Here is a 26,978-nt window from a genome sequence, read left to right as displayed (position 1 = left end):
AAAATATATAAAGTTAGAAGGGAGATAGCTAACTAGGGGAAAAATAAGAAATAATAAGAACTAAGAATGAGGCTTTGTGAATGGAGAGAAGTGGTATATAAGAAATTTTTTCAGAATAGAAACAGTATTTGGAATAGATTGCATATGTGAGGTGAATGAAAATGAGGAATTGATCATATGTGATCATTGTGAACCTAAGTTTGTGAACCTAAGTGACAGAGAGTAGAAGGGCCTTGGACAATAATAGGGAAATTTGGACGGGAGGACAATTTGAGGGGGGAAAAAGTTCTGTTTTGAACATATTGAGTTTGAGATGGCTTCAAGATGGTTTGAGATGTCTAAGAGGCAACTGGAGATTTGAGACTAAAATTTAGGGAAGTTAAGGCTGGATGTATATATGTAGGAATCATCTGCATAGAGATAATAACTGAATTCAAGTGAGATCATCAGTTAAGATAATACAAAGCATAAAGACTGACCCAGGACATTGCCTGGGTGACACCTATGGTTAGTGGATATGACTTAGATAAGAACTATCAAATTAGCTCTTAATAAGAATAACTCTTAGCAGAGGACCTTGCATTTAACCTGAACCTTGACTTGACCCTATTACCCTCATCAGTGTGGTGCCATATCTGTTTTCCTATGCTTGTTGCCTTTGCTTTACTTCTTTACTTGTCACTCATTTCTCAGTTCCTTATCATCTGGTTTTGAACTCTGGTTTGATCAGTTGACTGAAACTTCTCCCTCTGGAGTTAATTTTAACTACTAAGTTCATTGTTAGTATAGTATGGTAGAAAAAGTGCTGAGTTGGGAGTTAAAAGATCTCCATTCAAGTCCCATCTCTGTTACTTAAGAACAGTGTCACTTCTTAATGCCGCAGTCCTTATTGGCAAGTTGAAGGGGTTGTACTAGAATGCTTCTCTTTCCCTTTCCAGCTGTAAATCTGTGATTCTCTAAGATTGTCTAATTCCCTAGGCCCTCTTCCAGGGTCAGGTTTTGGGGAAAAAAATTTGTTCCAAAATATAAGAAGGAAAAAAGGTTTATCCCTACTTGAAATTTTCATGAAAAATATAAATAGCACCTACATGCAAATAAATGATGATTTTATGAAATTTTATACATGTAGCTACCTCCATTTGATGACACATAAGTTGAGCCAAATATTATTACTATATTAATCATCTAGTGGGCTATCAAAATAATTTTACATACTTTTCTTTTTCTTTTTTTCTTCTTTATTTTTTAGCTTTTGTAATTAATCCATGAAATTATTATTCTTTTGTTATTTAGAAAATCTATGAAGAATTTGTGGAAAACATGAAAATCTCACAAGATTCAAGGGCAAGGAGTGATTACAGTCTGGTCAGTGGAGGGACTACTCATCCTGATAAAATTATAGCTCCCTTAAATATATTTTGGAGGAAAATACATTTTTTCCATGTTTTTTTCATTCATTTAATAATTATTAGCTTTTTATTCTTGAATTCTACTTGTTAGTTTCATTCAATTTGTATTCATTGTATAATTTTATGTTAATCCATTTTTTCTTTTACAATTTTATAAGTTCTTATATCTTAGAAATAAAAATTGAGATGTGTTAATGGTTTATTTTTATATTAAAATTAAAATCAGTGTTGAAATAGTTTTTAAATTAAACAATAAATGTATTTTATTTGAGTGATGTAATTTTTTTAAAAATCTTTTATTTGTATTATTTACACTAAAAAACTATAAGGGGAGTCCTTCAAACTTTTAAAAATAGTAAAATCTAATTCTAGTAACTTAAATTACCATTAATATCATTGGTTGTTGAAACCTTTGTATGTATTTTTATCCACAGATATTTCAGAATAAATATATGTAGTTTTTTCCTGATAGGGGCTCTTTTTTTCTAAATCATGTAAGAAATGGTTTTTGGCTCTATACTTTATCCTTGCAGAATCACTGTAAAATCTGAAAAGACTATGCCAACTAGGGATCTCAGAAGTCAAATGGCTAAAGAAATTGGAAATAAAAATGACATAAGCAAGTTAATTTTAAAAAAAATTAAAGCTTGTATTTTCACAAATAGAGCTTTAAAAATTAACAATGGCAACGTCACATTAATGGATATAGGGTTAACCAGAGACAAATGAGGGAAGGTACTTAAATAAGGCAAGCTAAGAGGTAATGAGCAATTCTTTTCAATGTGACAAAAATTTTTGAATGACCAAGAAAGTATCTACTACTATATGTGCAAATCATATTAAAAAACATATCAAAGAAAACATTGAAATTTTGGGAGGGAATACTATGGAAAATAATGTTGGGAATCAGGAATGAATGAAGAAACATTCCAGAAGTCCCAGAAATAACCTTCACACATTTCTTTGCATTTTTATGAATACTAAGTATTCTTGATCATAGCAAAAAAAGCATTTCTTGATATCCTTCTGAGGCTAAGACCTTCGACCTGGGCTTCTAACTTTCCCTTTTAACTTAGATGGATTATAGGTAAGGCTAGGACATGCAAAATTGGTAGAACTTATAACTAGTACTAATAATTGCTTTCAGTGATTTGATTAATTTTACTCAAATGCTTAGAGAGATCAAATTTGGGAATAATTGTTAGCCTGCAAACCAATGGGAAATGTTCCCTCTGAAATGAGAGTGGAAGACAGAAATAAGAAGGGTTTCTTGAGTTGATAGTCTCCCTCCATAAACATGGGCGATGTGCTGGTGATCATTATGGAGCTATAGGGGAAAATCAAAGGCCCTAGGATAAAACGAGTTATTCTTCAAATGGGACACTGGAATCTTTTTGATTGAGCTAACATAAGGGATTATTCCTGGTCTGGTGTACTGTTGTTATGAGCTCTTCTGCCAAGAGTTATAACTCGAGAGAGAGACCAGGGGAGGATGCTTTTATAGACTCACTTCTAAGAATGTCAAGAGTTCTCTAGGACGGTAATGGGTCTCCTAATAAGAGCCAGAAGATAACTGCAAAAAGGTCTGTGAACAGCTGGTGCAAGATCACCCAAAACTGAGATCTGAGAGTTATTGGAGTGGTCATTTTTTAAAAGCACTGCAGAGAGTAACGGACACTGTTTTTGAGGTTTCAGCAACTTGCCCACAGCATAGATGAGGATGAGTACTGAATTTGTGGTTTAATTTGATATTAGGGATTCCTGGATAAGGAAACTTCCTCTATGCAGCAGTTTAGAGTCCTGGAGAGCATAAGCACTGAGTGACTGGCCCAGGGCCCGTGGTCACGCAACCAATGTGTATGTCACAGGGGGGACATGAATATATAAGTCTTCTTTACTCTGTGAGCAGCTGTCTACCATGCTATATTGCACTTTACTACAAGATTACTGAGGCATAGTAATTCTAGGATTTGTGGGAATTGACCATACTATAATTTTGTATTCAACTTTTTTATGTTTCTCTATTAATAAACTTTCCCTTTCATATGATAATAAAAATTTATAGGAAGTAAATACAGTGATTTGGGTAGGGAGGGGGTTTTACCATGAAAATTATGGGATTGAAAAGACTTTTCTCAGTGTACTTCCTTTGCATTTTTGCCAAGTAGTGCCCTTCTTTTGATTTGAAAGGACCCAAAGATCCAAAGGAATCATGAGTTTTATAGGAGTTAAAAGTATGTATGGACTGAGAATAGCAGTAGCAGAGAGATAGGTGAACAGACCTCCCTCTATAAGGGAAGGGTCAGCATAGTAGGGAAAGACCATCAGAGAACAGCATAGCAATGGATATCTTCTCAGTGGAGAGATCAACTTACAGCTAATGTCGTCATAAATGAACATCAGCAAGTGCTAGAACACTAGCAGGTATCTTGCTTTAGGGAGTAGGTCTGTTTCCCAGTTACTCGTGTACTCCTCTATGTGTGTTCTTCAACCATACATGTTCTTTAACTTCAGAAGTGGGATCCAAGATGGTAGAGTAATAGAAGTACAGCTAAACTCACTCATCTTCATTTTCTCTCCTTCTCTCTCTCTCTCTCTCTCTCTCTCTCTCTCTCTCTCTCTCTCCCTCTCTCTCTCTCTTTCTCTCTCTCTCTCTCCCTCTCTCTCTCTTTCTCTCTCTCTTTCTCTCTCTCTCTTTCTTTCTCTTTCTCTCTCTCTCCTCTCTTTCTCTCCTCTCTCCCTCTCTCTCTCTCGCACACACATACACACCTATAAAAAAAATCTAGAAAATAATGTCGAATCATGATTGAGATTTGTAAGGAAAAAACCCCTAAGATGCTCATTTTTAAAGCCCAGATCAACATAAGGAGATAGGGTCTTCTTGCAAAGAATGACCATATAGAGCCTCAGAGCACAAGGACAGGCTCTACATGAGGGAAAGAAGAAATTCTGAATCCAAAACAGAGGGGCCTAAACTTGTACAGGATGCAGGTATTGTTAGCTCTAGTGTCTAGGGTGATAATTGAATCTTAGGCTATACACTGAGCTAAAAGTAAATTCAAGACCAAGCATCTGTTATATGTCTTAGATCCCAGTTCCAATTTTTAGTCCAGGATGAAACCTGCAGAGGAATAATCAGGGCAGGAATCCTAGACCAAAGAGAAGCTTCCAATTATGTTATCTAAACCAGCAGAGCCTTCCAGGTATCTGATAGTGGCTGAGTCTGGTAGCTGTCTGCCAAGTACACAGGAGTGTGCCCAAACTCAGACCCAGGTCAAGATCTTGCATAGCTTAGACCAAGAAGAAGTAATCAGACTGGATTATAACACTTTGGGAGCCCTGAAATAGCCTTCACTCTCCCTAAGAATCCAGCCCTCAATGCTTGATAAAATTAGTACTCAACCCAAGAAGGTAGCAGCAGTACCAGGCCAAACATTGCCTCTAGAAATATACAGAGACTGACCCCAAAACAAAGTCCAACTAAAGTTAGGTACTAGATTGGAAGAATGAGTAAACAGCAAAGTACCTTACCATAAACAGCTATTGTGATGATAAGGATGCTCAAAACACAAACCATAACATTTACAAACCTCAAAGAAAAGTACAACTTTGACACCAGCTAGAATTTCTGAAAGAGGTAAAATAAAAGGTTTTTAAAGGGAGTGTCAAATGCTTTTATATATGAAAGAGAGTACCAGAGGGGGAAAAAACTGTGGAAGAAAAAATTGGAAAGGGAATTAATAGCTTTGCATAAGAGGCACAAAACAGTTCATGCAATAAACTCTGAAAATTAGAATGCACTAAATAGAAGCCAAGGACTTGATGAGATGACAAATATTAAAGTCAAAAAAAGACTTAAAAAACAGATCAAGGAAAGAGAATTTAAGAATTGTTGAACTACTGAACTTCATGACCAAAAAAAAAAAAAAAAAAAAAAAAAAGGTCTAAAAAGATAATGTGTTTCAAGAAATCATTTTATAAAACTGCCTGGATTTCTTACTAGAAAAAAAGGAGTAGAAATGGAAAGCATTTTCTGGTTTGATTAGTTCTTGAAGAAACCATAAAATAAAAACTTTCTGGGAGCGTTTTATTCAAAATCAAAGTTTCCAAATTAAAGAACAACAACAACAAAAAAAAAAAAAAATACTGCAAGCAGCCAGAAAGAGTCACAATCAATATCATTCACAATTTAGCAGCCACTAAAAAAAAAGAGTGGAAAATTTGGGAAATGGTATTCTAAAAGGCAAAACAGTTGAAGCCAAGAATAACTGAGAAAAATTGAATACAATATAACCTCCTACAAGAGAGAAAATGAATCTTTTGAAGATTTCCAAATATCCTTGATGAAAAATGATCCAAAATGCATGGAATCTCTAAAACTCAAATACAGGACTCAAGAGAAACATAAAAAGATAAACATGAACAATCTTAAGAGACTTTAACGGGAGCACAGTGTTTATTGTATATAAGGAGATGATTCAAAAGTCCCCTCAGAATCCTATCATCATCAGGGATCATAGTGGGAATTTATTAGACATTGTACTTGGGGAATAGTTCCATTATGTTTTGATGATCTTAAAAAAAGAGTGGTAAAAGAGTAGAAGAAAAATACACTAGTGGTAGAAAAGAGTTAGAAAGCCTAGAGAAAATTATGTTACATAATCAGGTGTACAAACAAGGATAGAATAAGGAAGGAGAGCTACTCACACTTGAACCTCACTCTCTAAACCAGTCAGAGGACAGAATGTAAACATAGCAGGACACAGAAATGCATTTCACTAAACAAGAAAACAAAAGAGAATGGGGGAAAATAAGATGAAAAATAGCTTAAGAGTATGATCACACAGCAGAGTATAGAAATGCATTTTACTAAACAAGAAAACAAGAGAATGGAGGAAAATAAGATGAAAGGTAGCTTAAGAGTATGATTTCTAAGCATCACAAACTAAGGGCTCCTTCTTGCATGGTTTGTATGGGAGAATATACTCTTCTTGTCTTTAGCTGGGGTGGGACAAGACTTTTTTTTCACTTATTTTCTATGCTATCTTAAGTCAATAAGCACTTGCCATATGCCAAGCTCGGTTCTAAGTGGTAGGAATATAGACAAGCAAAAAAAAGAAAATCAGTTCCTGCCCTTGGGGAGCTTACATCTGAATGAAGGAAGACACAGAAAAGAAAATAGCTAGTCACCTGAGTGGAGAGGGAGTGAGAAGGGAAAGAAGACTTGGAGGGGTACTGGGAAAGGAGTGAAGGAGAGAGCATGGCTGGCCTGGGCAAGTGTATTTTAAGTTGTATCTGACTCTTTCTGATCCCTTTTGGGTTATTCTTGGCAAAGATACTGGCGTAGTGTGTCATTTCTTTCTCCAGGACTTCTTTGTCCACCATCTTAAAAATTGTGTAACCTTAAGATTCCAGATGGAACTCCAGGTTAGAAGGAGCTTTCAAAGTAAAAGGCTGTGGGGGAGTGGTGGTTGGAGAATCAGAAGCAGAGGAATGTCTTTGCTTTGAACGAATATGCCTTCTGGTTGAGTGGTAAAAGAAACACTGTTTGGAGCTCATGAACTATATGGTTTTGAGTGGACATTTAATCCACAATGTGTCTTGAACTTGGGATAACTTTCAGGGATGGTGTTGTGAGAAGTGGGGAAGGAGTACCTGGGAGCTGCAAATAATCTCATTTAGGACATTAAGGACCAAAAAACTTACCTCACAATAGCCCTGTAACCTAGATAGTATAAAGATTATTATCCACAATTTACCAAAGAAACTGATACATAAGAGTTAGGTTTTGGGGTTTTTTTGTTTGTTTGTTTTGCAAATATGAGAGCTGTGTCAAAATTTATCTTAAATTACATCTTTTATTTTTATTGCATTTTTCATCTAAAAATAGAGTTGTTTTAAAATTCTTTTTAATTTCATTTGTTATTTATTTAATTTCAATCCCAACTCTTTAATATAAAAATTTTTGAGTCTCTGTATATTCAAATATAGACCATTATTTCTTCTTAAATTGAGGTTATATGAAACTTGATTAGTATATATGACTTATGTTTTAGTGTGTATGCTATATTCAGGTGTGCCTATAGTCACACCAGTATGGTTATATTCCCTCACTCTTGTCCTCACAGTAATCCTTTTAACATAGAATCCCCCTTTTCCTTCAAGACATAGTTCACATACCATCTTCTACATAAATTAGCCTTTTGTGATTCCTGCAACTACTAGTTTTTCCCTTCCAGTCTACCTGGTATTGTATGTATTCTCTGTACACTCTGTATTTGTTTATATATGTACTTGCTGTTTTCTCCATTAGAATATAAACTCCTTCCAATCAGGAATCTTTTTGTTCTTTGTATTTATATTCCCAGCATCTAGCAGTGAAGTGGACACTTAATATATGTGCTTATGGGTTAATTGATTGATTCTAGACTTCTCTGGCTCAGAGGCAGATTTGTTTTTTAATTCACTATTCAGTTTATCCAGTATTAATATAATCCTAGGACCTAGAACTGTCTATAACTATGGTTTAGATTATCTTGTATTCCTGAGAGTAGGGTTTAAGTGATAAATACTAGTTTGTTTTCTTGGCTTTTCATTACCTTTATTACCCTGTGAAGCATAGAAAGACACAGCCTGTGATCTTGGAACAGGTTATTAAAGGCCACCATTGGTAGCAGTGACTAGTAAACCAAGAGGTGTTTCATGATTATGACAGATTATGTTCCTTCCATTGGAATTCTTCTTTTCACATCAGACAGTAATCCCTTTTAATTCCTTCTGCCTGTTTAACCTATATTGGATTGTTTGCTGTTTTAGGCGGGGAGGAGAAAGAAATTTGGAACACAAGGATTTGCAAAAGTGAATGTTGAGAACTATCTTTGCATGTATTTGGGAAAATAAAATGCTATTAAAAGCAAGACAAAAAAATTCTTCCATTTGTTGAATTTATAGTTTATCCATTTAGCTGATATTGAAGAAGGCAGTTTCTTTTTAACTTTCTGCCTTAAGTAAGTCCCTGATTTAGGAACCACACAGGCTTCTCCACAGTTCCACACAAAGTGAACAAAGAAAGCTTTGTTGGCATCCAATTTAGAAGAGTACAATCTAGTTGCTGACATACTGATTAAACATCCAAGCTGCTCTTAAGTTTTGTAGTATACTTGAGGTGTGTTTGTCTAATTTTGAAAACTTAAATTTATAATACACACTTATGTTGAAATGTAGTGATTTAATTTTGTATAGTGAAAAATCATTTCAATGGTTTGAGACTGAGATGTGGACATGAAGCAGAAAATAAGTGGTGATTTCTTAAAATTAAAAATAAATCACATTTGCCAGTATCTTGTTTATAATCTTGGAGAAAATTGGGCCCTAAATAAAGACTATTTTGATCTCATATTTAACTGCAATTACTAATTAATAATCTCTGTGAGCTAAGAGTGGTGCCTCCCTGGTCTTTAATCTGTAAAGTAACGGTAGTCTGTGCTACAAATGATTGATCTTCTGATTTATGGGCGTAATTTTGTGCTTTTCGTTGTAACAACTGCTCTTGCTACTCCAAAAGTCGTGCAATATCTCATAAACTAGGGTTTCCAAATCCAAAAATTAACTATCTAAAATTTTTTTGGGATTTTTTTAAGTCTCTGCTTGACTTTCTAAATCCTTAATGATAACTGGTTTCTTCATGACTAAAGGCTGAAGCTCTTGACAAATGTGGCAAACCTTCTGAGTTAAATGGGATGCCGGACTAGCTATTCAGACAGCTTCTAACACACCCTTCTCATATTACAGAAGAGGGAAAAGGAGTTCAGGGTAGGGTCAAACAGCAAGGCCAGGTCTTGAACTCAGGGGCCCTGACTCCAAACCCAGTCTTCTTTCCACTAAATAAAGATACCTATTACTATAGACAAATTAGAGAGAATTAGCTTTTTAAAAAAGAACATTTGGGTTCTCAGAAAAGAAAATGTAATTTTTTGACTATATTAAGCCCAAGTACTATCAAGGAAGCACATCCATATTATAGGAAATTTTAAACTCCATTGAGCAAAGTGCTTTAAGACTCCTAGCAGTTAAAATCCTTCTCAAGGGGGGTCCCCCCAAAGCTGAAGTTCTTTTTGTTTTGCATCTAACAAAATACAAATGGGGACCCTTGTTGAACATTAGCTTTTTATGTTTATATGTAAAATGAAATAAATATAAATGTCTGTATGAAATATAAGTACACTTTAAACAATAGAAGTGTTTGCAAATAGTGTGTAAATCATTTTGGTGGTGATATCTGAGTTATATTTAAATTCTCTGAGGAAAAAAGAATCACTGCCTGATGTTTCACATTTATATAATATTTTAAGGTTTTGCCATGCATAGCTAACTGATCTCTTTGTATACAAATGTGCATATGTCAGATCTGTTTTGCTTAAAATAAAAGTATATTTATACCTTTTGGCCCTGTTCTGAGTTGTGGAAGAGCTATTTCTGAGATTATTATTTTATTAGCATTTTCCAAATTTTATCTAGGTGTGCTCAAGAGGTGCCTGGAAATGATGTCAAATCATCAAATGTTTTTCCTGTTACCTCTTAGAGTGGTCAGTGTTGCCAAATTTCAGGGCTGCCTTGTTAGGGAGTTCCTAGGCAGGCTCAAGAGGATTGTTAACTCCACCCCAAGATACCTGTGTCCTTTCCATTCTTTTCCTGTTCCCTGGAGGAAGAATACCATGAGCTTCTCCCTAGGACCCCAGGTCAGTGGCTTCTCTATCTTACTTAAGAAGTAAGATTGTCTTTGTTCCTTTCTTGAGCCTAAAGATTTTATATATAGATACACACACATATATTTAGATAGATAGATAGATAGATGATAGATGATAGATAGATAGATTAGATAGTCTGCAGATGGCAATAACTCCACACAGGTGTATGGAGAGAAATCTACTGCTGTTTTCTCAAGAGAGATTTTGTGTAATATAGGGACAGAAACAGTAGATTTGGAATCTGAACTGACTCCGAGTTCCATTTTTAATTTTGCTGATTACTACATGAATAATTTTGGACAAATCAATGAATTGTCATGGACCTCAGTTTTCCCATCTTTTAAGTGTGTATGTTGGGGGGGGGAGGTGAGAGGGGTTAAAACATGACAACCAAAGTTCTTTTTAATTCTAAATCTTATGATCCTAAGATCATTGGAGCCATTGGAGGAGCCTTTTCTTTGATCCTCAATTATTTTATCCTCATCCCCTTACAAAAAAGTATTTAATTTGAGACAAGGAAAACAGAATAAGTAGCAGTTCTGCTGTTTTTCCTATTAATTATGGTAGCTGACATTTATATAATACCTACTATATGCTAAGTGTTTTACAAATATCTCATATCCTTACAACAATAGTAAGCAGTAGATGCTTTTATTATCCCCATTTTACAGATAAGGAAACTGAGACAAACAGATAAATGACTTTCCCAGGGTCACAGTGTCTGAAATTGGATATGAACTTAAGACTTCCTGACTTGGTTCAATGCTCTATCCATTGCACCATTTAGCTGCTTCCTGGGTGTTCTGTTTAACTCACTGCCTTTAACACTGACCCCGACCTGTGGAGATAATAGTTAAAATTTATCAGAGCTAGAAGCCCACTTCAACTCACCTGGTTCCCACATGAAGTCTCTTGCCCCTAACTGCAGACGCTGTGCTTACCCTTTTGATTCTAGCTTTTTTTTTCTTATCTATATTAAAAAATATATATTATCTATATTTCTTATCTATATATAAAAAAATTATATATATATATATTAAAAAATTATCTATTCTTATCTATATTATACTTGTTTTGCTATCTTCTGTATTGTGTGGTTCTTTAGAATTGAGAAAACATTGACTAATCACTAGCCTAGCATCATGGATAAAGAACTGCCCTCAGAGCCAGGAAGAACTGAGTTCAAGTTCCACATTTGACACATGTTGATTAGATGACCTTGGGGAATCAGTACTCCAGGAAGCTTCTTAAATTGTAAATTGCAGAGGAGGTGTCAATTTGCACGAGTGGAGGAAGTCCCTCACCTTGCATGTTTTCTATTCTAATGAAATCACAATCCCAGTCTCTATCCCTTTATCCTAGTCTTAATTATGGATGTTAGTTAATTATAATACTAATGGGAATAAATAGCTCTTTCTTTAATTTTGTGCATCAAGTGTGTAATTTAGAAATAACTTATTTAGAAGCTACATATTGACCATTTTGCACATATTATTATAGTTTCCTTTAAACTTTTTCATAACATAATTCATAATAAGCCATAGTTTAAGTTATTATGTACATAATTTATTGTGGCTGGTTTTTCTACTGCTATTAGCAATGATCTATTTTAAGTAAAAAATATTTTAAGAAGCATAAACTTAAGGAACATACTAGAGAAAAGAACCAGCATGACTTCTATGCGACATTAACTTTTTTGTGTATTGATTATTAGAATATCGTTTATTTTCCCATAGAAAATCAATAATCATGTTTTTTTAAGAAAAAAAGGCATTTTGAAATATGCAGGAGGACTTACTAATTATATTCTTCTGATGGATTATATGCCTTAGTAATAATAAATAACTACCTAATGATACAACTCAGATTTCATCTTTATTGTTTTCATTACCTAGCACAGTGCCTCAAATGTTCAGAAATCTTTGTTAAATTGAGTTGAATTCTATCATAAACTTTTCATTGTGTTTGCATTTAGTCCCCATATACCTAGCCAAAAGAATGAAATTGACTTTGATTTGCAACTACCATGATTGTCTGGGTTCATTTATACTGCCTTCTTTATTGAAAGCTTGAGACATCATATACATATATTTAGTTCATGTTTTAAAATTCCAGAGTTGTGAAATCTTTACAGGAAATGAACAGAGGAACCTCAGGCTCTCTCTCTCTTCCCCACATAGAAATTTTCAAAAGTCTACTCATCATCTGACTCTATACCCTAAGCACATAGAACTTAGTTCCCTCCCTTCCTTTTTCTGCTGTAATGTCATGTTTTCCAACAGGTATTCCCACCTAACACAATGTACTCTAACTGATGACTTCAGGCTCAATGAAAACAAATTGGTGTGTCCAATTTTTAATTTTGAAATTGCCTTAGCATCTTTTTTTCTGAAGGGGCAAGAAAAAAGGATTAAATTTGCTAAGTTATATATGCTAGGTCTTATTTAGACTTTGCTAATAGTTAAAGAAACTAATCAGAAATCAATGGACTAAAATGGCCAATCCCTGTTGTTGCTACTGATTGGTTATTTGCCACAAGATGGCCACAAGGGCTCTTAAAGTTCATCTGGCCCACCCTTCCCTAATTTTATAGATGAAGAATCCAGATATGGAAAATATAACAATAATTACCCTCAAGGAGCCTGCATTCTACTAGGGAGGCAAAATGTACCTATGGAATAATTGCAAAAGAAATGCAAAGTGGGATAGCTAGGTAGTGCAATGAATAGAGCACCTGCCCAGAAGTCAGGAGGATTAGAGTTCAAATGTGACCTCAGACATTTATTGTCTGTGTGACCTTGATTCCCTTGTAAAGAAAGAAATGCAAAGTAGTTGGGAAGGATTGCATTATTTTGGGAGAATCAAGAAAGACTTAAATTACTTCATGATGGAAGAGAGATTCTGTGAGTTCCCAGGTGAAGAGATGCATTCCATGCCTTGGGGAATGCTCAGTGCAAAGACAAGGGCAAGATATGGTATAGTTAGTCATACTGAGGAACAGAGAAGACCAGTTTGATTGGACTGTATGTGTGGGAAAGAGGCTAAAGTAAATATGAGGCTCGAAAGATAGGATGAAACTAAATTATGAAGGGCTTTAAAAATCTGACAGGAATTTTACATTTTCTTTTAGAAGTATTAGGGCATCACTGAAGTTTATTGAGTTAGAATAGTCATGTTAGACTTGCACTTAAGAAAAATCCCATTGGCTACAGTGTGGTTTGGAGTGAGGAGAAGCTTTAAGGAAGGGAGATCAATTAGGAGTCATTTCAAAGGTCTAATTGAAAGGTAATGAGGGCCTGTAGTAAGATATTAGCTGCTTGAGTAGAAAAAAAAGCTTAGATATAAAATAAACAATGAATACTTGCCTTTAAAATAGATTTGGAGGGAGTTAAAATAGCTAAGTTCTATTCCTGGAGTCAGAAGGACCCAAATTCAAAAACAGTCTTAGACACTATCTATTACTCTGGGGCATGTAATTTAACCTCATCTCAAAATAATCAAACAAATAAATATGAAAAATAGATGTGAAATTAGATATCAAGATTTGGAGCATCTGACCATTCGTCTTTGTCTTTAAAAAAGCAAGGAAAAGCTTTATAATATGGTAGGCAGTCTTGACTCGGAGATCTTCTCCTCCACCTGTGTCCCAACTCCTTACATACAAATCAGATTTAAAAGACTCACAATTACTTCACTGATCCTATACTCAACCAGCCTGGTGATAGAGAAAAAAAAAAAAAAAAGAAGACTGATCAAAATTCCAAAAACCTGAATATTTTTCCTACCTGTTTGAGGACTAGGAACTGTGTTCCACTTTTGTATTTGTATTTACATACCCTGTATGTTATATTGTTATTCAGTCATTTTCATTCATGCTTGACTCCTTGTGACCCTGTTTGGGGTTTTCTCTGCAGTGATACTGGAGTGGTTTGCCATTTCTTTGCCCATCTCAATTTGCAGATGAAACTCAGGCAAATAGATAAGTGACTTACCCAAAGTCACACAGTTAATAAGTCTCTCAGGCCCCATTTAAACTCTGGTCTTTCTGATTTCAGGGCAGCCCTTCTATCCATTGTGCCACCTGACTGCCCAATCTACATGTGGTAGGTCCTTAATAAACACTTGTTTATTGATTGAGTCTATAAAACAAATTTGTTCTCTAATTAATGTAATATTGAGAAAGTCCATATATCAAGTATGCTATTGGACTAAATGCCAAAGTAGATCAAGTAGATCAAGAAGTCAAGAAAACATGAATTCAAGTCCTGCCTGCAACACATACTAGCTCTGTGACTTGGGGACAAATCATTCGGTCTTTCAGTTGTAGAAAGTTGGACAGAGAGAGACTATATTTAGAAAATCTGCATTCAGGAAGGGACTTTCCATGTTAGGGATTTCTTACACCAAATCAGATGTGAACCATTCTCTCTCATTACCAAAAAAAAAAAAACCACAAAGAGAAATCTGTGAGACAGTGGTTCTCTTTTCATTCAGGCGCATTTTTCTTAGAAAAAATAATAATCACCCTGACAGATTTGTGTACTGATGACACAGAAGGAACATTATACTCCAAAGGTTCTCTTAGGCCACACGAGAAAATTTGTAGTCTTGAGCATTTTTCCCTATGTGTATACATTGTTGTTTTTGTGAAGATTTGAACAAAAGAGGAGCCATGCAAGGAGAAGGGGTAATTTATATTAAAGTGATTTTCTCTTCCCTGATATTTTTTCCTTTCAGTATATCCATCAAAAGATTTACTAAAAGGTTTATTCTGAACCCTGTTTCTCTTTCTTTCTGATCCTGAATAGAATTGAGCTTCCCATTTGGACAGAAGAATGGCTGTGTTCAGGCAGTTTACACTTCTTCTCTGGAAGAATTACACCTTAAAGGTAAATACATGTGGTAAGAAATAGGATGCAGGACATAACACAAAGGGGAAAAATTATTCCAATAATGAATGAAAATTATTTCATTCAGTTTTGATTGTATCTCTTTAGACAGTTCAGACTGTATTTCTGGCAGCCATGGGACAAGAAGAGGAAGTTATTCTCAAGAGGGTGCTTTATATATGTGTTCTATTTTGGATTAATACAGAATTTCATTTCTCTTTTAGAAACGGAAGATTGTAGTAACAGTCTTGGAAATTCTCCTGCCCTTACTATTTTCTGGGATACTAATTTGGCTTCGCCAGAATATTCGCTCAGAAAACATTCCCAATGCTACCATATACCCTGGCCAGCCCATCAGTGACCTGCCCTTGTTTTTCAACTTCCCTCCCCCAGAAGATACATGGGAGCTAGTTTATGTTCCTTCCAACAATGAAGCTGTGAAGACTATCACAGAGATGGTGAAAAAGACTTTGGTCATCGATATGAAAGGTTAGATGGTGTGGGGAGATAAGAGTTTGTAAATTTATTATCAGATGGTCTTATCAGAGAGCTCTTCAGGTTTAGCTTTTTATACTTGTCCCTTTTGGTGATGATCTCTGTAGATTGATGTGTTTTAGAAAATTAGGACTAAAAAAAAATCATAATATAATAGCTGTGCCTCTAACTTGTATAGTCTTGGGTCAGTCATTTATTTTACTTAAATTTCCTAATCTGCTAAATGGAAGTAATAGTTCATAGCTTACTTTTCAATCTCATAGAAAAAACAAATGAGAGAAGGTTTATGAAAGTCTTCTGAAGAATATAAAGCATGGATTCCCTTGTAAAGAAAGAAATGCAAAGTAGTTGGGAAGGATGCCATTATTTTGGGAGATAATCAAGCAATTATTATTTGCACATAGAAAGTGATCAATAAATACATGCTAGGATTTTTAATAGTAGAAATAACAATAATAAGACAATAAGGTGACAATAAGAACATCTTTTTTTTTTAGCAAAACCAAGGTTCTCTTTGTAGTTTGTTCAAAGGACTTCCCTAAGATGGGCCTTCTGAGGCATTGCCCTAGAATTGAGTGCATTAGGAATTTTTGAATGGTCTTGACCCTTAGCAGTGCTTTCAAATCCTTGCTTTTAGGACAGTCTTACTCATAGGCATTTGGTATGGCATTTCAAAAGCAGGAAATGCCTTCACTCTCTTTGGGAAATAATATAATCTACTTATACCAGATTTTTTAAATGAGGGGAAAATGTAAGGAAGGTGGGAGGAGAGAACTGACATGCTTAAAGAGTGACCACTGGTGATATTTAGGAACTGTGTTCTTCACTAATACAGTGTAAGAACCAATACATATTCCTCTTACTGGAGCCTTTGGGCAGGGATTAGTAAATATTTAGTAAAGATATTATAAATTAGGATTCATAATTGGAGTGGAAGGCAAATTAGATAGCTCCTGATATCTATTCCAATTCTGTAAGACTACTACTATGCACAAAAGGAAATTGTAGCTGTAGTTCACAGGGCCTGATATGTTCATTTTATTTCTTCATTTGAAGGAAATCCTTGATCTAACAGTGATCTTTTATGTTAGAATGTGAGCTGAAATTCCATTCCATGTGCAAGAAGGGATAGCCTTGTTTCGCTCAGCCTCAAAAGGCAGAACCTCAATTTTTGAGTGGAAGTTAGAGAGGCAAATTTTAGTTAAAAATGAAAAGAAAATTCCTAATAATTCAGGCCGTCCAGAAACAAAATGGACTGTCTTCAGAAGAAATGAATTACCTATTCCTGAACATCTTCTAGCAGAAGGTGTGTCAGCACTTGACAAGGATATTGTAGAGGTTATTCATGCTTCAGATATGGATTGCACAAGATGACCTGGAAGGTCCTTTACAATTCTTGATTTAGTGTAATGCATTCAAGTCCTGATTTTGTTTAATTCAGCAGACATCTAGCATCCTACTATATACAAGGTACTATATTTGTCTGTGCAAGGAATAGTAAAATAGTCTTAGTTTACGATCTAATAAATTGGGTTGCTTTCCCAGCCACTACTATATTTCATCTTCCCTTGAGGAGAGAAGGGAACTTGTGTCCCAAAAGAGGCCTTTTTATAATAACAGAGAGAAGTTTACAGGTTTGGCCACCCTTGGCAATGGATAAAATGGGCCAATCCTTGGATGATTGAACATTAATATCTTATGCAGAATATTCACCATTGGGCTTTGTTTTCTCTACAGTTCGTGGCCTTCCCTCAGAAAAGGATTTTGAAGATTACATTAAGTTTAATAATCACTCATATAATGTATTGGCTGGTATTGTGTTTGAGCACAACTTCAATCATTACAAGGAACCCCTGCCACTTGAGGTAAGGAAGTATTTATTTATTAACATTATTATTATGGTTGTAGTTGGTTTCAGTGATTTTAAAAAAGCTTTCAACCAAAGAGCCTCCAAATCATTATCCATTTTTCTGCCTTCATTTAGTTCAGTCAGATAGATCTTTGTCTTGCTTCCAAACGTCTTTGTATCTAACATCCTTGATTTTCGTGAAGTTCTTCTGAAGAAACAATTGTCAGTACAGAATGATTTAATGCACTTCTTGTCTAATGCTATGAGGCTAGGGCCCTTTCTAGCTCTGTAAGTTTGCTAAAAGGTGTATTGGTTCCTAGGCCTCTGTACTGGCACAGGATGGCATGTTTCCATTCATGAGAGGAATAGCTAGCTGGCATGTCAGGATGAAATTAAGTGTGATTTTTCAGCATATTAAATGCAGTATTTTTTAGGAGGCAATGAGGACATTTTTGTATAGCTGGCCATTGAAAGCCTTGTAATACTTGTATTCTGGACCTGGGACCATCCATTTATTCCATTTAACTTATGATTCATGATGCCTCAGTGATTCACTGCTTCTAGAAGGGATCATTTGTGTTGCTGATCAATGGAGAGACTGGCTTAGGTAGCTTAATATGGGGATTTGCTACTTGATTCAGGGCAAGATTACTGTCATTCTCTGACTCAGTCATTACTCACTTGAACATTTACTGTATGTGGGCTCATATTGTATATGAACTTACTCATATCTAGTTTCTCAAAAATGTCTTTTTGCCTAAAAAAGTATCTATTCTCAGGTTTCAGATGAAAAAAATGTTTGTTGCCATGGAATACATTTTGTTTCTTATTTGCCATTTGTAGGTTAAGTACCACCTGCGCTTCAGTTACTTTAGAAAGAATGATATGTGGGCTGGGATGACTCTCTTTTTTCCAAAAGAGATTGAAGGATGGCACACGACCTCTCTCTTTCCACTTTTCCCAAACCCAGGACCCAGGGAACCTTCATTCCCTGATGGAGGAGAACCCGGTAAGGAGAATTCTATGTGCAAAGTTTTTGTTTGTTTTTAAAATAGCAGTTTTTTCATCCGCCTTAACTCAGTTCAGTTCAATAACATTAAGAAACCAGTGTGGGGGAAGTAATACGAGATATGAGAAAAATACAAAATTCAGATAAGATCTAATTCCTGCCTTTGTAGAGCTCACAATCTAGAATGAGAACATACCACATTCACTAAAAGTATAGGAGAAATTAAACTAGGAACTAACCAAGAGAAGTTCTGTCTTAGCAAGGAAGACGTGTACTCATGTAACATGTAAAAAGATACAGTGTTATAAGGTAATAAATGTTCTAGATGTCTGCTAGATGAAGTAGACATCTTGAATTTTAGGGATTTTATTTTGGTTTGCCCACTTTCCTTAACTTGCTCACCTCCCCAGCTCCTATCCATTAGATTGCTACATATTTTCTGGTCTATTTCTACAACATTTTGCAATCCTGTTCCTTCTCTCCCCTCATCCAGCCACTACCTTAGGTCAGCTCTTGTCTCATCTCTTACTGTATTATTTCACTAGCCTCCTAGTCTTCCTATTTCCAGACTCACTCCAGTACACTTTCCAGTCTCCAGTACACTTTGCAAACATTTGCCAGAAGCAGAAATCCAACCTTGTTTAAGAAGCTTCCGTGGCTCCCTATTCTACAATATAACCTCTTCGCCATGACATTTAAAGCCCTTTGTAGCAAGCTTTCCAGACTTGTTTCATATTGTCCCTCCGCATGCACTCTGTGTTCCAGTCTGCCTGCCATTCCCCAAGCTTAGCATTCCACCTTTATGCACAGGCTGACCACCATGCTTCCTCACTCTGGCACTTAGGGCCCTTTTATGTGCCATCTTGTACAGGAAAGGTTTTCTAGTTGTTAGGATCCCTTAGGTGTGAGTGCTCTGTCCTGCCTCGAATTAGAACACATTTACTTAAATGAAGCAATCATATTACTCCCCTAGTATGCTTATTCCTTGGGGGCAGGGAATGTTTTTCATTTGTCTTTGCATCCCCATTATCTCTTACAGCACCCTGCACATGAAAAGCTCTTAATCAATGCTTGTTGAGTTTAAGGGAACCATCACATTCATTTTTTATGGTATAATCTTGTCTATCCTATATTTATATATCTATAGATATGTATCTATGGATATATCTATATCTATATGTGTTCTGTCATATCTGTTCTGTTCATGTCAAACCATTCACATAAAGGAGAAAAGTAGAGATGAAAATATTACTGCTTGCTCCTGTCCCACTCTTTGTGTGTACATTTGCTTTGTAGGATCATTGAGGCAGGAATGGTTTCCAGCAGTAGAAAGGCCAGAGAAGTGATTCTTTCCCTCCATCCCTCACTATGAGAATTGTGGGGATGTCCTTCATACTTCTGTTTGCGTGGTGGGCAGTGCTCTGAGCGCTAGCTGCTTGGTACCCCTGCTCTTCTACTCACAGGGCTTGGTGTCCTTTCCTTTCTTGTTTAGGGTACATTCAAGAAGGATTCCTGGCTGTTCAGCATGCTGTGGATAAAGCCATTATGCAATACCACGCAAGCGCTGCCACAACCAGACTGTTTGAGAAGGTCACCATTATTGCCAAGAGGTTCCCATACCCACCATTCATTTCAGACTCCTTTCTGATCGCCATCCAATACCAGCTTCCCTTGCTGCTCATGCTGAGCTTTACTTATTCCACACTCACCATCACCCGTGCTATTGTGCAAGAAAAGGAAAGAAAACTGAAGGTAAATACTTTTTTTGTTTGGATTTTTTAAGTATGTAACAAGTTGAATGTAGCTAACTTCTGTAAATGTTGTCATGAAACTGTTACTTCGGAGCTACTAGAGTCATGATGAAGCTCGCCAGCTGCCTTATTCAGGCAGAGCTTCCACAGCAACCAGAGATTATTATTTATATTATATATATATATATATTATGTTATATTATGTTATATCATGTCATATTATATTATTGATTTACCCCAAATCATAGCCTTCAAAATCGAAAGCCAGGAAACATGTATAAAGTATTTATACTTAGATGTAGCACTATGCAAAATGCTATGCATTGGTGGATATTGTCTCTGCTGTTCAGGTATCAACAGTTAGAGATTATATTGTAAATACATTTAATACCAACAGAAGAACAAAAACATTAGAATATAATTAAACAGTAAGGTGGTTTTATTATATAGAAATGTGTGGTTTCATTTTGTTGCTTCATCAGATCAGTTGTGTCCAACTCTTTGTGACCCCTATTTGGGATTTTCTTGTCAAAGATACGGACGTGGCTTACAATTTTCTTCTCTAGCTCATTTTACAAATGAGAAAACTGAGACAAAAAGGATTAAATTACTTGCCTAGATTCAGGCCTTTATTAAGTGTCTAAGGCCAGATTTGAATTCAGGAAGATGAGTCGTCTGATCTCTGTATCACTTATGCCTTCTAGCTGCAATAGGTAGATTGATATAGGTATTGATATTAATATTTTAAGGTAGTATTAGGTAGTTGATGAGATATAATTCTAAAGTAATATGATTGATTTTCTAACTAACAGACTAGAATTTTATGCATTCAAAGGAATGTTTTTCTGCTCAAAAGGAGAAAAAATGTTTTTCTGCTCTGTCTCTTAAGGAGTTTAATCTTAATCTAATAATACTTTAATAATAATGCTATTGATTAAAAAGATTTGGGGGTATTCTTTTATTTTTTTGGAATTATCTTCAAGTTAGTGCCCATTATTTTGAAAATATCAAATGGGCACAAACCATAGGAGCATCTTAAATGATTTGAGTAAAAAGTTTTAGAAAATTGAATGAGGAAAGTTACTTGAGACATTTAACACTACATTTGAGAAAATTCAGAATATGGAATGTCATGAGTTCATTAATTCAAATGACCAAAGGGTTAGAGCAGTTTGATTCTGCTAACTCTTTAAAGTAGATCCCAGCATGATCAAGTCTCTAAAGGGCTGCATCTTCTGGTTGCACATCCTTTGGTTTACTCTCCTGACATTTATGGCAAGGAATATATGACTGTGAGCACTATATATGAAGTATCTGCAATTGTATAATTAGGCAGAGCAAGATAATACTGTACACCTTGATTTCAAATACCTTAATTCAATAACACATTTGACCAAATTTTTCATGACATTATTGGAGGGAAATGAAAGGAGAATTAGATGGGGGAAAAAATTATGTTGATTCATAATGTGTTTGTTTTGGCCCTGATTGCCTCAGAATTGCCTCAGGGTTTTAGCCAGAAACCCTGAGGATCTTCCCCTCCCAAATTAATTCCTTTTTATTTATTTATTTTAGGCTAGGCAAAAAAGGCCATTCTTTGCCTCATTTCTTTCTTACCTAGTCCTAATCACTGAATGATTGGTTGCCTCAGTCAAACTGTTAAAGACCTTAACACAAAAAGGCTAAAGTCCCCCACTGCATGCAGGGCTATCTCTAGTCCTCCTGACCTATATCTGGCCACAGGACCCAGAGGACTCTGGAGGGAGAGATAAGGCAGATTATCCTCGCTCACTGAAATCCAATTCAAGTGCATGTCATGGCAACATCTTCCTTGTGTCATGATTATCTTCAAGAACAAAAGACAAACTACAGTAGCTTCCCAAAGAATAATAATGAATGGATTGGTTTGTTAAACAGAAGGAAGTTTTTAATGGCATTGTGTAGGGCTATAAACTTGACTCTCTTGCTGTCACCTGGATGAATGCACTTTGTCTTGTTTAACTTGGGTGAAGGATATTGAAATCCTGCTTATCAAATATGCATAGGATGCAAAACTTTGATGAAAAGTTAATATATTGCACAAATTTTAAATAACTCACCATGTTGAACCAAAGGGCCAAAATTAAAAAGATCAATTTTTAATAAGGGTTATGATCACAAAAGAAACTGGTCTGACCATCCATAGGAGAAGCACAAAATAGATGAAACAATGACTTGTCCAGACCATTAATGTCAAACCCAAATGAAAACCAGACCACTACTGGACCTGAGGATCCCTAATGCTGTATATTGACTTAGAAAACTATACATTAACTATGTTCTATTGCATTTTTTGGTTACATATTTCCCACTTATATTTTAATCTGAATTGGAAGGTCACAGGCTACATGTTTGACAGTTTAGGTTTTTCATTGAATTACTTAGTAAATACGCGTACTTGGACAGTAGCTACAAATGAATAAGAGGATAACATTTTCATCTGTATTAGTAGCATCACTATCACCCAGGCTTAAATCTTAGCGTTATCTTTGATTCTCATATGTCCATTCAGTTACCTTCCACAATCTTTCTAGTATCTGGCCCTTCTTCTTCATTTCTACTTCAGAGGCTGCTCTGTGGTACAGGGATGGAGTGCTGGATTTAATGTCAAGAATACGAGTTCAAATCCTGCCTGAGATACTTGCTAGATGTGTGATGCTGGACAAGCCACTTAAAAACAATAACAAAAATAACCAAATACTCCCCCCAAAAAACTCATTTGTACTTAACCTTCCAAGGCCATTGTGAGGATCAACTGAGATAATATTTGTAAAATGGTTTGCAGACTTTAAAGTGTTGTATAAATGTTAGCTATTTTTATTTCAATGACCTTAATTTTGGCCTCCATCTCTTCTTGTTTAGACCATTATAACAGACTTCTAATTGGCTTGTCTCCCATTGATTCCCTTTTCAATCCATCTTCCAAACTACTGCCCAAGGAATCTTCCTAATATACCACCATTATTACATTTCTCCTCTATTTAAAAAACCTTAAGTGGCTCTCCACTGCCTAATGAAGAGAATTTAAATTCCTGATGCTGACATTCATTCGAGATTCCCTAACATGCCTATCTAGTCTTATCTCATTTTACTGTTCTTAAAAAAGACTGTTTTCCATTCCTTGTTCTCATTCTTCTTTATACCTTTATCCCTTTTTGAAATACTACTTCATTTTTCCAAATACATGCAAAGATAACATTCATTTTTGCAAAATCTTGTGTTCTAAATTTTTCTCCCCCACCATCTTTCTTCCCAAGACAGCAAGCAATTCGATATAAGTTAAATATGTGCAATTCTTCTAAACATGTTTCCATATTTGTCATGCTATGCAAAAAAAATTAGATCAAAAGGAGAAAAATCATGAGAAAGAAGAAAAGCAAACCAACAAAAATGACCAAAAAAGGTGAAAATACTGTGTTTTGATTCACATTCAATATCCATAGTTCTCTCTATATGCAGATGGTACTTTCTATCCCAAGTCTATTGGAATTGCCTTGAATCATCTCATTGTTGAAAAGAGCCAAGTTCATCATAATTGACCATTACATAATGTTGCTATGTAAAATGTTCCCTTGTATGCTTTTATCTTTTATTTATGGCAAAAGTGTAAAATTTCTAGCTAGTTGACACAACTCAGTGCAGCCAACTAGATTCACATGTCAATGGGAAATGCTTAACCCAATAAATAAAAATACAACACAGATGATGTTAATTTGTTGTTTTACAAGTCAACATGCAGTCCCTGAAAATCATTTCTATTTGAGTTTGACCCCACTGTTCCTCAAGACTCAACTCAAAGTTCTCATGGAACACCTAATGCCCCTTCTAGCTCTAAATATATAATTTTTATTCTTACATGAAGCTGTCCACAATAATAAGAATAAATATAAAGTTCTAATACTTGAGTTCAAAAAATCAACTTAAGTATAGCATAGGAGACAGATGGCCTTGACAGCCTATCTTGTCAAAAAAATGTTGGTATTTTAATGGCTTACAAGTTCATTATCAGTCAAGTCAATGAAATGGCAGCTAATAAAGCTGATCTAACTTGGACAACAATAAGAGAAACAGTTCCATAACAGGAGAGGTGAGAATCCTACTATACTCTTTCTACCCTGGTTATATCACATATTAAGAACTTTGTTCAGTTCTATGCACCATTTTCCAGGAAGGGCATAAATAGAAATTCATTAAAAAATAAACAGGGTAGTAAAGGCCCTAGAAATCATGCCATATGAGGCACCTCACCTTTTATTTATTTTGTTGTTGTTGTTTTGTTTTATTTTTGGCTCACCTTTTAACAAAGAAAAACAGCCTATCCAAAACTTCCAATATGGTGACACTATATGACAGAGTAAATTACCTTTTCTACTACTTGTTAGTCCCCCAACTCTCTGCTAAGAGGAAGTAATAGCTTTAATCATTATAAGATTATTGTTCTGTGTTATTATTATCATTTACTCAGAGTTTGGCTTCATTTTGCTTATCTCTCCATTTATTTTGTCATAGTCATTGTGTTTATAGTTCAGACTTTGGTTTTGCTTATTTTACTCTGTATCATTTCATACATTTCTCTCAGATTTCTCTGAATTCTTATTTGCCGCATTGCATGCAATATGTTGTAGGTTATTCAACTGTTCCCTAGCTGATGGGCAGCCAAGTCAAGTCAGAAGTCATGTATTAAGCATTTACTATGTCCCAGGCATAGTGCTGAGTGCCAGGAATGTAAATACAAGCAGAAAGAAAAATAGTTCCTGCCCTTCCAGACTTGTACTACCACTGAAATATTTGGAAATATTTTAGCATATACTAGCTCTCTGTTCCTATCTTTTTTTTTTACATGTCCAAACAGTTATTTTGCTGTACAAAAAGAATCAGACTCTGAAATAGCGTACAATTAGCCTGTGAAGGAAATCAAAAATGCAGGTGGAAAAAAATAGAGGGATTGAGAATTCTATGTAATGGTTCTTAGTCATCTCTCAGAGTTCTTTCCCTGGATGTAGCTGGTTCAATTCATTCCTGCTTCATTGGAACTGATTTGGTTTATCTCATTGCTAAAGATGGCCACGTCCATCAGAATTGATCATCATATAGTATTGTTGTTGAAGTAAATAATGATTTCCTGGTCCTGCTCATTTCATTCAGCATCAGTTCATGTAAGTCTCTCCAGGCCTTTCTGAAATCATCCTGTTGGTCATTTCTTACCGAACAATAATATTCCATAATATTCATATACCACAATTTAGTCAGCCATTCTCCAATTGATGGGCATCCACTCAGTTTCCAGTTTCTGGCCACTATAAACAGGGCTGCCACAAACATTTTGGCACATACAGGTCCCTTTCCCTTCTTTAAAATCTCTTTGGGATATAAGCCCAGTAATAACACTGCTGGATCAAAGGGATCACAGTTTGATCACTTTTTGAGCATAGTTCCAAATTGTTCTCCAGAATGGCTGGATGTATTCATAATTCCACCATCTCTGTTCCTATCTTTTACTTTCTTGGGGTTTTTATGCTCACTTTTGAGACCAGTGGGCCAAAGGATGTGAAGAGATTAGTTATTTTTCTTGCATAATTACGAAATTGAAACCTAGAACAGTTAAAAAACAATTCATAACATTATTAAGGTTGTGTTAATTTGTCAACCCCTTGAATATTAATTGTCCTAGTTCAATTTTTATCTCCCAATTTGTAGGGCATGACTTTGAGATCATTTTTGGGTTTTCTAGCCAGTAAATCGGAATTAAGTGATTTGTTCAGGGTCACACAGCTCATTAAATGTCAAGTATCTCTTTACTCAGGTTCTCCTGACAATAGGGCCCATACTTTAGCCACTGTACCACCTAGCTGCCCATCTGAGTCATTTTAATTTACATTTCTATATTAATAATTTGCATGTTTCCATATGTAGTAATTTGCAGTTCTGTTGAAATCTTCTTATGCTAAACTAAATCAGTATGAATCAGAAATTATTTCTGTAACTCAATGTTTAGTAAACCCAAGAATATAAGTTGCCCATGTAAGAACTCTCTACCTGACAAAAATCGCTGAAAAAACTGAAAAGCAATTTGAAAGTAATTAGTTTTGGACCAACAGCTTAAAGCATGTAGCACAATAAGCTTAAAATGGATACATAACCTGAATATTAAAGGTCATATCTTAAAATAAGATAGGTACAGATACTATCTTTCACAGGTGTAGAAAAATTTAATCAAACAAGAGGGTAATAGAGTCAATAACAAAAGGCAAAGAAGATAATTTGATGAAATGAAATTGAAAAGCTTTTGTATGAACAAAAACAAAAACAAAATGGATCAGAATGGAAGTACATAGCAAAGAAATCTTTGTATCAAAGGGAAGGTGAAGGGAAGGGAAAAAACATTTATTAAGTACCTACTTAGTCAGGCACTGTGCTTTACAATTATTATCTCATTTGATCTTTCCAACAATCCTGTGAAATAGTTGTTATTATCATCCCTTTTTTTCTATTGAGGAAACTGAGATGGCCAGAGGTTAAGTGACAGCCCAGGATCACACAGCTAGTAACTGAAACAAAATTTGAACTCAGGTCTCCCTTCCTCCAGAAGGCTCTATCCACTGCATTACCAATTGCATCAGATATCTCTGATAAGTATCTGATATCAGGGATATATCAGAAATATATACTTACTGTGTGATCCTGAGCAAATTATTAACCTCTGGGTTCTAGATAACCCTCTAAGACTGCATTAGTAATAGGAATTTCCTACCTGAGGAGTTTTCTATGCCAATGAAATCGTAGATTTAGT

The 26,978-nt window shown here is 35.3% G+C and overlaps 1 protein-coding gene across 3 annotated transcripts in view; it reads left to right on the top strand.

Moving 5' to 3' along the window:
* The window catches only part of ABCA3 (ATP binding cassette subfamily A member 3), a 110,026-nt gene that overhangs the window by 15,595 nt on the left and 67,453 nt on the right, over window positions 1-26,978 (top strand). Inside the window, exons 1-7 of one of the 3 annotated variants that reach the window (XM_031945871.1) lie at window positions 10,093-10,147; window positions 14,212-14,259; window positions 14,965-15,045; window positions 15,270-15,534; window positions 17,278-17,405; window positions 18,233-18,398; window positions 19,891-20,150. In XM_031945871.1, coding sequence (XP_031801731.1) covers window positions 14,992-15,045; window positions 15,270-15,534; window positions 17,278-17,405; window positions 18,233-18,398; window positions 19,891-20,150 — 873 coding nt within the window. In that variant the 5' untranslated portion in view covers window positions 10,093-10,147; window positions 14,212-14,259; window positions 14,965-14,991. Of the gene's footprint in view, window positions 1-10,067; window positions 10,148-14,211; window positions 14,260-14,964; window positions 15,046-15,269; window positions 15,535-17,277; window positions 17,406-18,232; window positions 18,399-19,890; window positions 20,151-26,978 lie in introns of those variants that run through there. The other 2 variants (XM_031945870.1, XM_031945869.1) reach the window with 2 other exon arrangements.

Source organism: Sarcophilus harrisii, chromosome 1 (assembly GCF_902635505.1).
Source record: "Sarcophilus harrisii chromosome 1, mSarHar1.11, whole genome shotgun sequence".
Taxonomy (NCBI): domain Eukaryota; kingdom Metazoa; phylum Chordata; class Mammalia; order Dasyuromorphia; family Dasyuridae; genus Sarcophilus; species Sarcophilus harrisii.
This window is presented reverse-complemented; position numbering and strand designations above follow the sequence as displayed.